This window comes from Mytilus edulis, chromosome 6, assembly GCF_963676685.1.
Source record: "Mytilus edulis chromosome 6, xbMytEdul2.2, whole genome shotgun sequence".
Classification (NCBI taxonomy): Eukaryota; Metazoa; Mollusca; class Bivalvia; order Mytilida; family Mytilidae; genus Mytilus; species Mytilus edulis.
The window spans coordinates 77,752,103-77,766,246 of record NC_092349.1 but is presented as its reverse complement, the minus strand read 5'-3'; the positions used below and the strand labels follow the sequence as shown (position 1 = coordinate 77,766,246).

Genomic DNA, 14,144 nt, shown 5'->3' with positions numbered 1-14,144 from the left:
TATGTTTGACTGCTGTTTACAGTTTCGTTAAATGATACATCATTTTATCATTCTATAATTATCAAATTACAGAAAAGATTTTTTACAAATTCAACACATACTGTACATACATGTATATATGACATATTTTTTGTCAAAGTTTATAATGTTCTAATGAATAACATTTACTGACATATATTGACACCAAAAAATTTATTCAAGGTTTTGTAAATTTTAAAAGGAGTATAAAACGTGATTTCCATGCATTTTCCCCAGTTAGCAAAAAAATCATCTCCTTTTTTGGCTCTACCCTTTAGGACTACTAGTATAACGAATGCAATAAATAGTAATGCATCAATAAATAACGCCACATATAAAACTATACTGAATAATCCAATCATGATATAAAGGATGACTACAAACGTGAATTTTGGTATTAAGAAACATGTATAACAGAAGTCGGTGGCAGTTCGCGGTACAAGTTCACTAATCACAGCAGACAAAATCAATATTTTCTGCAAAATAGGCGGCTTTGAAATATCTAAAAACAAAAACAAAATGACTTGATATAGAGTAATAATATTAGATATTATGACAAATTTATCTGTTCAGCATCAATCACTTTTGGGCAACAGGGACAAAATTTTAAGACCATTGCTATCCAATGCATTATTGATTTGAAAGGAGAATTGTGAATCAACAAGTATGCTGCCAAGCACTTTTTGGTCAGAAACATAAGTAAATACGGATATTGTTTGGTCAATATTTGCTGTTATAAAACTTTGAAAATAATTTTGTATGTTTTTTGTCCAGATTGTTCTATATTTTAAGTTCTTTTATGTTTGAACAACTTTCCAAATTCTGTATAAGATTTTGGATATTCCACTATTTTGACACAGAACATTACTGAAGAGACATTTAGTATAAAATATAAAAATAATTTTTGCCACAACATTTTTGGTGTTGTTTTATTTTTTGTTATTAATCATAGTTTTTTCCTTAACCAAAATACCTTCTCTACATTTGATTACAAAACGCTTTGAGTTATTGTTACAATTATCAGAAACTTACAACAAGCAAAGCAAATGATAAGTAAAATAAAGGCAACAGTAGTATACCGCTGTTCAAAACTCATAAATCCAGGGACAAAAAACAAAATCGGGGTAACAAACTAAAACCGAGGGAAACTCATTAAATATAAGAGGAGAACAACGACATAACACCGAAACGTGACACACACAGAAACGGACCAAGCATCAGACAAAACACCACGAGAATAACAAATATAACAAGAAATATTGTCCATCAATCTGTTCGGTTGAAAACTTTTTAATTTAAGTAATATTTATTTTTTAATTTTCACGTCAAGATGGGAATATGAGTTCAAAATGTTCGTATACTTTTGGCAAAACACAAGTTTTTTTTCTCGGAGGTGCAATACACAAAACAAACCAGTGTGCAATGGTTCTTCTTTCTAGTGTTGTTTTCCAATCGTTTGTCATTTGGTTCGTACAGATAAATGTAGCATTGTCAATTATACCACTGTTCTGGACTTTACATTGTATACCATGATTTGGCTGTTTTTAATTCGTTTTTTTTTCTCATTATTAGTATCGACCGTACTTGATACATGTCATTAAAGAGATGTTTTCATGAGTATTTCTTAAAGTACCAAATAATCATAAAGTAGATACTTACATTTAATTTCAAATGACTGAGTATCTGGTTCAACTTCAGACTGTGTAAATATAGCTGTCAATTTGCCAGTTTTAGTATCCGTAACCTAACAATTAAGTAACAATGTAAATAACTAACTATACGGAACAAGGAAGACGACTGACGGTTGTATGGTACGTTTCGCTAATCATAACAAGAAATAAAACATTAAAAGAAATATGGGAATTTTACAGGTACCTGTATTCATATGTATACAGTATATTTGAAATATATTTAAGTTTAATTAATTGACATTCCAAAGTAAAATTATTAATAACAAATACAATTCTAATATCGACTCAGCATTCTATACTAGAAATGTTTTTACTTTAAATCTTATATCAGCTAGCATTAGCAGTTTTGTTAACTTACCTCAGCCTTATATTCATTGTTTCTCGATTTCATTTTGAAACGAAAAAGAGAAATGTGGTTAGGATTGCATATTTCATATCCAGAAAAACGGCTGCAAAGTTAAAACGAGATAAGAATTAAAACCGTTGTTCAGCGGATATTTTCTATTTTTATATTTAACACGAAAATTGCGTCGGTTATCAACAGAACATGGCTTTTTTTTTAAATCAAATCCGTGTTAGCTCCAAAGGGGTTTGGCATGATAACCCCATTAGTTGGAAGTTTTTTTGTTTAGTGTGATCAAAGGGCTGAATATGTGTTAAAATATCATTTGTAATAGATTAATAAGTTTTTGAACTATATCTCAAGAAACTTTAAAATTATGCATCAAATATACGATATGCCAAATGGATATGAATAAAACGAAAAAAGAATATCAGAAATTATCTACAATTAATAATGATACGGCATGCAGTCTTAAACAGACCGTATGTTTCTATTAAATATTCCAAGCTTTTGAATTTCAAAAGTCAAATATCATTTTGCATAAATGTAATAGAAATGATATTTACTCTTGCGTCAGCATATCTTACCGTCAGTAATGTCAACTTAACTCGTTTAGTGCAATAAAATACGTAGCACACAATTGTTTGTTAAATAAGTAAGGAGGAGCACATAACTCTTCGGTAAATTCATGGATTTGAAAAAAAGGAAAGAAAGACATATCATAATATTCCAATTATTTATGCATGAACTATGTATATCACTTCTATTAGACATGTTCACCATAAGCCGATACCGAAACCGAAACCGATACCGATACCAAAAATAGTAGTGAGGTAAATAATAAATGTTGATAATATTAAATCAACTCATCCCTTTTACTCCATTATATTGTTTAAAATTTTAATACAGTAGATGGAGTTCTACTTCAATTCAGCTATTTTCATGAATCTATCTCATAGAGATAAAAGTTACCTTTAGAAGCTAATGCTTTACCCTTCAAAGTCATTTTCACCGCTTTGCTCTCGTTATCAAATTCGTGTTGAAATATAAATTCAACCTGGTGAATTCGATATCTAACTTTGTTGAAAGGTCTGTTTGACTGTTCGCATCCAAACAAGGATTATTTGATTCCGTTACAAGTGTCGAATATATTCCATTTAATGTTATTAAAGCTATATTAAAAATATATAAAATGGGATGTGCAGTAATGCTTATATTTATTTTATACTATATATTCGATTTTCAGAATAGTATCGAGACAAAAATAACAATATATATTGGTTGTATTTTGGTTTCAGAGAAAAATTATGTTCATTGATGCTATTAGCCACACCAACGAACAACATATATAAATAATGTCGATATTTTTATTAGTTTCCCAATTCATTGAATGTAGAAAAGTCTTTCGAGCCCGATTACTACCTGATGAAAGTTTGAACCTATATCAATGAAATGATATTTACCAGCAATGTATACAGCAAGAACTCAACTTCTTCAAAATTACCGGTGAAACAATATGTAGTTTTAATTGATTATATTTGATACGCATGAGAGTGCTAAACAAAATAAGACAAAAGAATAAAAAAGCGATTTTTATAAGCTGACACTTTCAAACTTTGAAATGGATTTGATATTGGTTTAGATGTTATCCTATATTTGAACAAATGGCTTTGATATTTGATGTTAGCATCAATAAATGAAAGTTTATAAATACAAGTTCTCTTTCTAGAATTATTCTGAACGATATTGCACCTATTATAAAACTATGTGCAGATCTTTCCTTTCGACGAAACCTGATTCGAGATTAATATACATCATAGATAAATTTTATCAGCATCTTAAATTGTCAGTTTATTTTCAATCTATGAGTTTGACTCTCCCTCTGGTATCTTCCCCCCTTCCCCCTCCCCGCCTTTTATATATATTTTCATTAGTGTATTTGATAATGGTTACAGGTTTAATATAACTTAGCTTTCAATGGATTCCTGTAAATTGATGAATTGAAGTAATACTCCGTCTAGTGTATAAAATGTTCATACAATATAATGGAGTAAAGGATTGAGTTAATTACCATTATAAACATTTACCATTTACCTCACTACTATTTTTGGTTTCGGTTTCGGTTTCGGTTTCGGTATCGGCTTATGGTGAACATATAAGAAAGAAGATGTGGTATGATTGCCAATGAGACAACTATCCACAAAAGACCAAAATGACACAGACATTAACAACTAAAGGTCACCATACGGCCTTCAACAATGAGCAAAGCCCATACCGCATAGTATTGTATTTCTTTATGCAACGTCTTAATTGGAATGTATGTACTATTTATGAAAATTGGCACCGTGATAAGTGTTTAACAATTTTTAATACTAGCACAAACCCTTTCTTGACATATCCTAGTTTAACTCCATTTGGACTTTCGACTTTTAAGATTCTTCTTTGGCAGCTCAGCTCAGTTAGCCTAACTTCAAGTAACATTCCTCCATGATCATCTTTAAGATATATGAACAAATCCTCTTTTTCTTGCTTGGTAGTTGAATCTTCCTTGTTCACAGTCTTTTCTTCAAATACACAAATATTTGTGGAATAAATAATTGTTTATAAGTTCTCAGTGTTGAAATCTAAACTAATTTTCATACGCTGATGTCACAATCTTTTAATTAGTATCAATAATGTGTCTTGGGTATGTTTATATTTAGTATATTTTAAGTTGGCAAGAGGTTAAAAGGAGGGGCAGGATCTCACAAAACATGTTTAGTCTGTGAAAAGAACTTATATTTTTTTTCTGACGACTTTATTTTTTTCTACCTTTAATATAAAATAAAAGGATGTGGTATGATTGCCAATGGGACAGCTATCCACAAAGACCAAAATAACACAGACATTAACAACTATAGGTCATCGTACGGCCTTCAATAATGAGCAGAGCCCATACCGCATAGTCAGCTATAAAAGGCCCCGATAAGACAATGTAAAACAATACAAACGAGAAAACTAGCGGCCTTATTTTAAAGGAGTAGGTTCAGTAAGACCCCTTTTTGGCCCCAAAAAATGGCAGTTTAACAAAATTGTTAAAATGTAAACTTTTAGTAATTTATTGGACAGTAGAATGATTCTGCTACATAAATATGGGCTTATTTTGACAATACATTGCACTTATATCGGGTACTAGGATCATTAAGTCATGCTAAATTTTAGTTAAATTTTAGACGGTTTCCGTCTTAAATGAAAGTGGCCGCATTTGTGTCGAAACATAAGTTGTATTTGATGGTAATACATAACATAAAGATTGAGGATGAACACGGTTGCGGCCACTTTTATTTTTGACAAAACACATATAAAAAGTGACATTTTTTGTCAAATTTGATAGATTTTTCATATTTAAGCTTGAATCGGAGCGTTTTTAAAGAGTTTATCAGTTAAAATCTTTCGTATATACTAATTGAATCAACTGAAATAGACAATAACGTGTTTAAAAAGTGTCCAAAATGTTTTGTCAGATAGCCTGATATATTTGAGGCCAAAATCGACTCTTACCGGACCTACTCCTTTTGGTATTGCGTGCACATGTATTTTGTTGTTTCGCAACATGTCGTCGAACAATATCATTTTGACCCTGCTTAACCAAACAACATTCTTTGTAATAGTTATCTCCACCAAACACTGTTTTTCTTGTTTTCTCATCTTTCAGATTGAACCCTTATAGATAGAGAGCTATGGTATCTTTATTTGAGGTTCTTGATCAATTGGTAAAAATGATGTCAAGGTCAAAGGTCAAGATTATTTTGTTTTAAATTTACCCTTTGATTGTGTGTGCATTATATCTTATACTTATGAAGCTAGTTCTTAAAAGAACTTATGACAAACATTTGCGTTAAAGTGGCACATTGATATCTGGTGATATCTTCATATTTTAATCTATTTTCAGTATCAATGCAAAGTATGCAGTCTCGTGAAACTACAACATGTACAAATCTCATTTCCTTAACCGAAAGTATGAAATCAACGCGCAAACTACAGCATAAATAAGAATAAACAATAAATGTTTGGAATCGATATGCATGCGCCTATGCGTCATATGAGACCTCATCTGGCTTTTAAAGCCGTTAGTTGATCCGGAACAAGTAGCAAATACATTTGACGTGGATTTCAATATAAATGTCTTTTTACTAACAATAAAACTGTAGAGTCGCTCAATCAAATGTCAGAGAATTACAAGGAGACTTATTACTAGGAGTTTGCTGGTTCTAATAAGTATTTTATGTATAAACCTAAATGAAGAAAATGTCGGATAATCCTACAAGTTGCTCTCCGAAATGACGTTACAGAGGAGTATAAATCAAAATCATATGGTAATCATGAGCAACGGTAGCACGACAGGTGCAATTGATTGAACCAGATCTACTTAGTATAACGTAGCACACAAATTTTCAAAGGGTTCTTATATTATTTTTTAAACCTAGGTTTTATGAATTGTGTAAGCGCTATTTTATTTTTCAATGTTAAAAACTTTGAGTTATTTCTATTGGTAAAAGTCTTGAATGCCATTCGAAAGCTGATATTTATATAAATATGGCGTGTTTCAGTTATTTCTAATCTCCTTTAAATCATTTTACATATATTAAGAATCGATTGTTTTCATAGTATAAAATTTGAAGGCAAACTAAACTATATAACACATTTTTTTGAGTTTTTTACATTACCTTCAACATAGGCCACACTTATAGTATCTGTGTTTCCCTCTTTAGATCGCATAACTTTGTAGTTAACTGAAGAAAAAAACAGAAAATTAAAAACAAACACTTTTACTGGTACGAAGTAGGAAGACTATATATTGCTCACAAAAGTGGCATGAAGAAATGCAACATCAATATCCGAAATAAAAAGATTGCATCCTTTGAAAGAGGGGCAAAAGAAACTAGAGTCACATTCAAACTCATAGACCGAAATAAACTGATGACGCCATGGTAAAAAAAACACAAACAAACAAATAATAGTGTTTCACAACATACAACTCTAAAGTTTAAGCGACATGAATCCTACGTAAACCTTGGCGGATCTCATGAGCTCTGTCAGGGTAAGCATATCCTGCTCCACATATGGCACACGTCTCGTTAAATATTTAAACATTTGCCAGAATGAAGGACAGAAAACACATTTTTGTTAATGGTAAAACCCGATTTGAAAATTAATGCATTGTACTTGCCTAAATGCGTAGATCGTCCTACTGACATCAATTGTTTGTAATTTGTTACTGAAATGGTTTTTTAGATATAAACCACAAAAAAGGAAAACTTTGATGTATTTCAGGATCTTTGCTCCTCTTGTCTCTGAAATTTTGTTAATTTTAACATACATTTTTTTTGTATTTGAAAATCTCAAATAATCCTTGGGTTTTTTTTTCATTATTTGTGCCAATATTGATACTTTAAAAATCTTAAGTCATTTCCCGATAAATTTTTCAAAGACTTATATCTCAAAAACAAGCACACGGATTTTTTTCCACTTTTTAAGTTCTTTTTTTCAAATACTGTTTCTAAAAGTCTTTTAAAAACTTGTCACCGGTATTTTGAAACAAATGAACATACAGCCTTAACCACTTTAATTTCACTACATTTATTGCTAGTACAATATCAACCTATCTGGATTATGTTTGTTCTTTGTTTGTTGTCTGTATTTTATGTCTATTTTGTTGTTTGATGTGTTCTGTTGTACTGTTGAGTACTGTTGAGTATAACTTTCGATTTGAAAGATCTATTTTTACTTAGTATTGTATTTGTAAATCAAAGCGGTGTAAAGCAGATGTTTATTCTTCAAAAATAAACTTACTGCAAAATCTAAAATGAGAATAGTTACAATTTTGCTGTAAATATCAGGAATCTACGCTCTTTATCAATATTTGCGACGTTTATTTGAAGGATCGACTAAATGTTTACATTTGACCGTTTTGTCTTCAACAACAGTTGGAGTCGTAGATATGAATTCCTCATTATTGACCTTGACGAATCATCTTTTTTGTAGAAACATACAGACATCATCAATAACTTTGCCAAAGCTTATACATACCAAAATTTTGGACTTTTTGATTGACAACGTAAGACGCTATATCAATACTTTAATACCTTTTTCGACTTGGTTTTCTGTTCTAATATATATAGGAGAAAGGATTATTCAAAAGTCTTATCAAAGACAAAAATCATATATCTTAGTACGCTTGATATCAAGGATACTACCGAGACTAAAATGTCTTTGTAGTCTCATATCTATTAATCTGCACACAAAACGGTGTCTTAAAATTCTGTGAGATTTTCGAAGCTATACAATTTTGAAAAGTGTAATAAAATTTATTTATTGAATTCATACTTTGTTCATCACATCATTTACCTGTATCATAACATTGCAAACGGTAATTTTTGTTCGACTGTTTCTGACAACTTACCACTCAGTCCATTGGTTGTTTGATGTGTACTGATTGGTAGTGCAAGATGCAGGATTTTGTAATAGTTTTATTGGCTTTGATCTAGCTGTTAGTAACTACGAGTTTCCTCAGATCTGTACTTTGTTGTTGGGATGTACAAGTATCTGTATGTTTACACTTGTTTTGTTAGACGATTCCTATTTATATTTATCTGATGAAGTTAGCCTTTTATAACTGACTTTATAGTTTGTTCTTATGTTCTTATGTTCTTGTTAGAAGAATAAACATATAAGTAGATTCTTACATGAGTCACTTTTCTGCAAAACAAAGAATTAAAAATATCACGCAACAGCATATACTACTAACCTGATTTTGTGTCTTTAATTCCCCCTGCAAATAAAAATGATATAAAACCAGTAATGTCACATTGATGACAAATTTTTCGTCAATCAATATAAGGTAAATAAAGAAACCACTCATACAAAGTGCGAGTACAAACATCGTACTCGGACTAAGATCACAACCAATAAGAAGCCTGGAGTTTGTGTTTCGAGTACAAAATGTATACTCAGTATAGGTTTGTAACTGCAAGTTTAGTAGTCAATGTAGTAAATTAAGTTAAACTGTAAAAATCAAGATAAAACAAAAGCATAGTATACGGAGAGTGTATGACATTCAAACAGATAATACCTAATATGTGTACAAACCAAAACCCGAATTGTGTATATAAACTGGTCATAGATATCAGAATTATAATTGTTGTTGATAAGTGACTCGCACGTGGCGATCGACAAAAATATTTGAAAAGTAGAATAAGTACGGAATTGAAGGGCATTGAGGAACCAAAATGTCGAATGGTTTTGCTGTTTTATACATTTTTGATATACGTAAATACGAATATATAAAATATGAAAACAACACGTATAAATTAAATGCGTCCGAAGCGCTTTTCTGGATTTAATTTCATCAGGAACGTTCAAAAATCGAATGTTTCAAATAACAGTACATAAACTCATGAAGATACCAGGATTGAAATTTAGTGCCAACTTTGCCTGTGGAAGTTGAAAAATATGTTCTTTAGAATTAAAAAAGTCACAAACGGGAAAAATTTACTAAAATTGTCCGTACCGAAATACTGGGTACTGAGTACTGTATTGTGTAATACAAAAAATGGCAATTGTTCTGTATCACGTTTTTTCATGATTTTTTCGATGTCAATCGCAGTTTCACATGATTTATGCAACTCGCCAAAATAAACATCTATTTGAGAATGGAAATGGGAAATGTGTCGAAAAGACAACAACCCGTCCATAGAGTAGAAAACAGCCGAAAGCCGCCAATGGGTCTTCAATACCGCGAAAAAACACGGTGCCGTGCTTCAGCTGGCCCCTGAAAAAAATGTGTACTAGTTCAGTGATAATGGACGTCATGCTAAACTCCGAAATACATAAAAAAAAAAATAGAAATCATACAGAACCTACAAAGCCCAGAGACCCCTGACTTGGAAAATAAACATCCAATAAAGATTATATGATAGATGTGACGATATGAATAGTACGCACTGCATCAACTCTCAACCAATATAATATATCGAGAACAATTGAAAATAAGTGTGTGTCTAGGTTTGATACGATGTTATATTGAAAAAGCAATACAATATTTCAATATAATATTTGATTCTAGCAATGATGTTTAGTTAAACTCAATTATACTTTAAATTACAATAATAAAACTAAGGAAAATTGATCGTATTATTGAATCAATTACCCTCATGCAAAGCTCCCTTTCGGTGTCCGAGTTTTCCTTAGAATTAGAACCTGAACTGTTTCATCAGCATTTCAACATTGCTACGGATATTCAAATATTTTTCCTATTAAAATCATGGAAGAGACATTAATTTGTTAAGTTCGCATCTGGTACAGTAAAATTGACATATGTTTTAGTTCGATTTGTGCTCTATTCCTGTTCCCTTTATTCAAACGCAAATAAGCAATAACCATTTGTTTTATTTGATGTCAATGAGATTGATTAGTCATTCAAAAATATCCGAATCAGTAACACAATACATGTGCTACCTGAGCCTAATTTACAATCTACATTTGAAATTGATTTATTATATTAAATGAATCTTGTACAATATAATGGGTATTTATGTCAAGTACTAGTGCATTGGCGAAGTCACGTCTCTGTCATATTAGGACATTATAGAAAAAAAATTCACAGTATTACCAAAACATTTAATTTACGGTTATACATATAAAATTGAGAATTGAAATGGGGAATATGTCAACGAGACAAAAACCCGACAATAGAGCAGACAACAGCCGAATGTCACCATGCTTCTTTAAAGTAAGCATTGTTCACTGCAGTAGTTATCACTCTGTTTGTCTATTATTTACGTATCTGTGGAATAGTTTGTAAAGGAAATTATTACTGAATGTCCTACACAATATCAGTTGATGCTGAATTCTTAAAAAAATTCCAAAGAACCAAGAAAGAAAAGAACCACTTCTAGTGAAAAGTATCACTACAAATTAGAATATGGAAATTCTGTATGGATAAAGAAAAACATCGAATTCAGGAAACCTGCCACTACTCGATGAATAAATATGTAAACTTCCATTTGCTTCTTTGAACATTATAGTGATACTGCATGTTATTTATCAAATGATCATGAGACTGTCCCCAATACTTATAATAATTCAATTCATTTGTCATGGACTCTTCTTATGTCTTCTATCATAATATATTAAAGTATACTTATATTCAGACATTTATGCATGAATATATAATTGAGACAATAATAGGACAATTTGAAATTTCTTTTAACGTTTTCGTGTTTTATTGTTTACATAAAAAATGGTATCAACATTATAAAGTTTTCATAAATCTCGAAACATATCAATTTATTTGTCTTCAAAAAATGTAACCACTACATAACACTCTCAAATTAACTTCATCTTTGTTAACTTGAAGTTTAAATACCAGTGAAACCTGCCTCATATCTTGAACTTCATATAGAAAACGTGACAATAAATCAATCAAAACTATTTTACGACGTGTAGCAAAACCATCGTAGCGATAGTTTGATTCGAAATTAAAGAAATTGCGTTTCGATTAATGAGTTCCCTAGTACTTTTAAAAGCCTACAAGTAAAATGCTTATAGCCATAAGTAAACTTTTGCATGTAATGTTTCCATTCGTAGCGTTAAGGCCATACCTTTCAAAGCTCGCCAGCATGATTTGATAGACTGCTATGCAATATCTGTATACCGATCACCACGAGCGTATTCCGCTTATCTTTATCAGAGTTTCGTACTTTTAATCTCGATTGTAACATAATTGAATGGTACTTATCATTAGAGTATTACTTGCATGAGAACGACTGTTGACCTTTGTAACGCAGAAACACTTGGTTTGTTATGATTGGTAGTGACTCAATCGTCTGTCTGTCTGTTCTTTTTTTGTCGTTTCACTGTTAATAACACTCTGATCAGCTCTTAATAAAATTACATATCACGTCTGTGTGATGTCAAATGCGTTGACTCGGCCTTAAAAAAACTTAAACCCCGACATATCAGCGACGTCATCATGTATAAACCGACGTTGATAAGGTTGATTCGAACTTATCAAGTCATCAACCTGTTTTCTGTTGAAACAAAAAAAAATAAAAAAAGACGTAGATACATTCGGATAAATCGATTATTAGGTTTTCTGCATATTGATATTTCAAAATATCAAATTCGAGTCCAAATATGAATCTGTTTGTCGAGTGAGCGCACTGAACGAGATAAAAAATCCTTCATATTGTGGCGATCAACTGATATTTTACGATAGCAATATGAGTTAACCTGATAATCGGTACTTATCAATATCTGTCTTGCCCTTTATTTGTTTGTTTCGGGGTTTTGATTTGTATTGAACGTTTTGAATTCTTTATCTCTTCTGTATAGAAAATTATTCAAATAAAGCTATGATTTGGGCCAATGAATTCAGTACTTACGTTTCTGGTGAATGATAATTGTATCTAATTCATCAATATGGTTCATCACAGTAGAAATGTTCTGTTGTTTTGTAGATGTCATTGTTGATTATCTGAAATATTCCTCTTCCTTAACTTTAACAATCTTTCGTACCTGTTTTCCTCGTCACTATTTTGTTAGGTTTTATTCAGTATTAGTACAAACGTTGATTTAATTGATTCATGTGCATGTAAATACCCGTTATCTTTTTCAAACGTTAAACTTTCTATTTATTGTTACCTTTGAAAGTCAAAATTATATCACAAAAGTTAATTTTATCTTTCTAACACTTTCATTTACGGTATGCGTTTTCCTTAGAAACCATTGTGAAGCACAAGAAAATCAAAACATACAAATATATGTTGTGTGATCAGAAAAGATCATTATGGAACTACTGAACCTTCTCCAAAAGAGTAGAGAAACGGCTGCATTATATATGATAGGAACAGGAACAGATTTGACATTTGTAGATCAGGTAATTTAAATTGATTAAATAACTGAGATAAAGCTTCAAATATGAAGTAAATTACAATCTGTGGTAAAAAAAAAATACAAAATGGCATGGTGTTTCAAAACTGATAAATGTGACTTTGAAACGCATTCGGTAACTCTTTAAAAAAAGCATGGTGTCTCTTGAGTATTCTAATAATATTGATACTATTACTATCATATTAAATAACGAAAAAATAGTAATCACTTTAGTGCATGAATAAGACGCTCGGAATCCGACATAAACCGGATATAGAGAGAGATCGTCTGTCCGTGTTAAGCATTGTGAAATGGGTCGTTACTTTGTTTTGCTCACACATTATTGTCAAGATAATGAAATTATACGTGAGATTTTTAGCTAACGTGACGGTACCCACATTGCAGCTATTTTGACAGTTTTTTCACCTACGTTTTTTATGATCAAGACGAAATGTCCATTCTGTGTTTATTTTGTAGCTGTATCATTCTTTATGATATAGGGACACCTATTTGATTTTTAATCCATATGGAATCATAGAAAATTGGTCTAAAAGAGGGACGAAAGATACCAAAGGGACAGTCAAACTTGAAAATCTAAAACAAAGTGACAACGCCATGGCTAAAAATGAAAAAGACAAACAGAAAAACAATAGTACACATGACACAACATAGAAAACTAAAGAATAAACAACACGAACCCCACCAAAAACTAGGGGTGATCTCAGGTGCTCCGGAAGAGTAAGCAGATCCTGCTCCACATGTGGCACCCGTCGTGTTGCTTATATGATTACAAATCCGGTATATAGTCCAATTCGGTAGGTCACATTCATGAAAGGGAAGGGGATTGTAGTTACGACGTAATTAACATATCCGATATCATTTGTGAAACGGTTATTCCATAACGGTCAACCAACTCGTGATGGCGTCCGTAAAATTTACGGAGGGATGATTTCAACTTCACCATTTGGAACTCTTGGTTTAATAGCTTCCTTGTGAGCAGCAACTCTCTATCAAGAAAATCATGATAGGAAATGCAAGCACGGGAATCTCGTATCAATTGGGAGATATATACCCCGTATGCAGGTGCTGCTGGAATGTTGCTACTTAGAAATGGAAAGTTCACAATTGGAAAGTTGAAATCATCTCTTTTGTCGTAAAGTTTTGTTTTCAACCGACCGTCA

The 14,144-nt window shown here is 31.5% G+C and overlaps 1 protein-coding gene across 1 annotated transcript; it reads right to left on the bottom strand.

Moving 5' to 3' along the window:
• On the bottom strand, positions 1-12,699 carry LOC139528504 (uncharacterized). The gene is made up of 7 exons (XM_071324521.1): positions 12,477-12,699; positions 8,840-8,863; positions 6,759-6,824; positions 4,436-4,616; positions 2,068-2,158; positions 1,678-1,762; positions 1-520 (listed from the first exon to the last, which is right to left on the bottom strand). Exons 1-7 carry the CDS (start codon positions 12,556-12,558, stop codon positions 165-167), a joined length of 885 nt encoding a protein of 294 aa, XP_071180622.1. The 5' UTR covers positions 12,559-12,699; the 3' UTR covers positions 1-164.
• Positions 12,700-14,144: the final 1,445 nt, after the last annotated feature.

Excerpts from the sequence above, each read along its gene's own strand:
- LOC139528504 (XM_071324521.1), bottom strand. The coding sequence starts at position 12,558 with ATGACATCTACAAAACAACAGAACATTTCTACTGTGATGAACCATATT. Across the intron at positions 1,763-2,067 it reads ACAATGAATATAAGGCTGAG|GTTACGGATACTAAAACTGG; the intron begins GTAAGTTAACAA and ends CTTAATTGTTAG. Across the intron at positions 521-1,677 it reads TCAGTCATTTGAAATTAAAT|ATATTTCAAAGCCGCCTATT; the intron begins GTAAGTATCTAC and ends TTTTGTTTTTAG.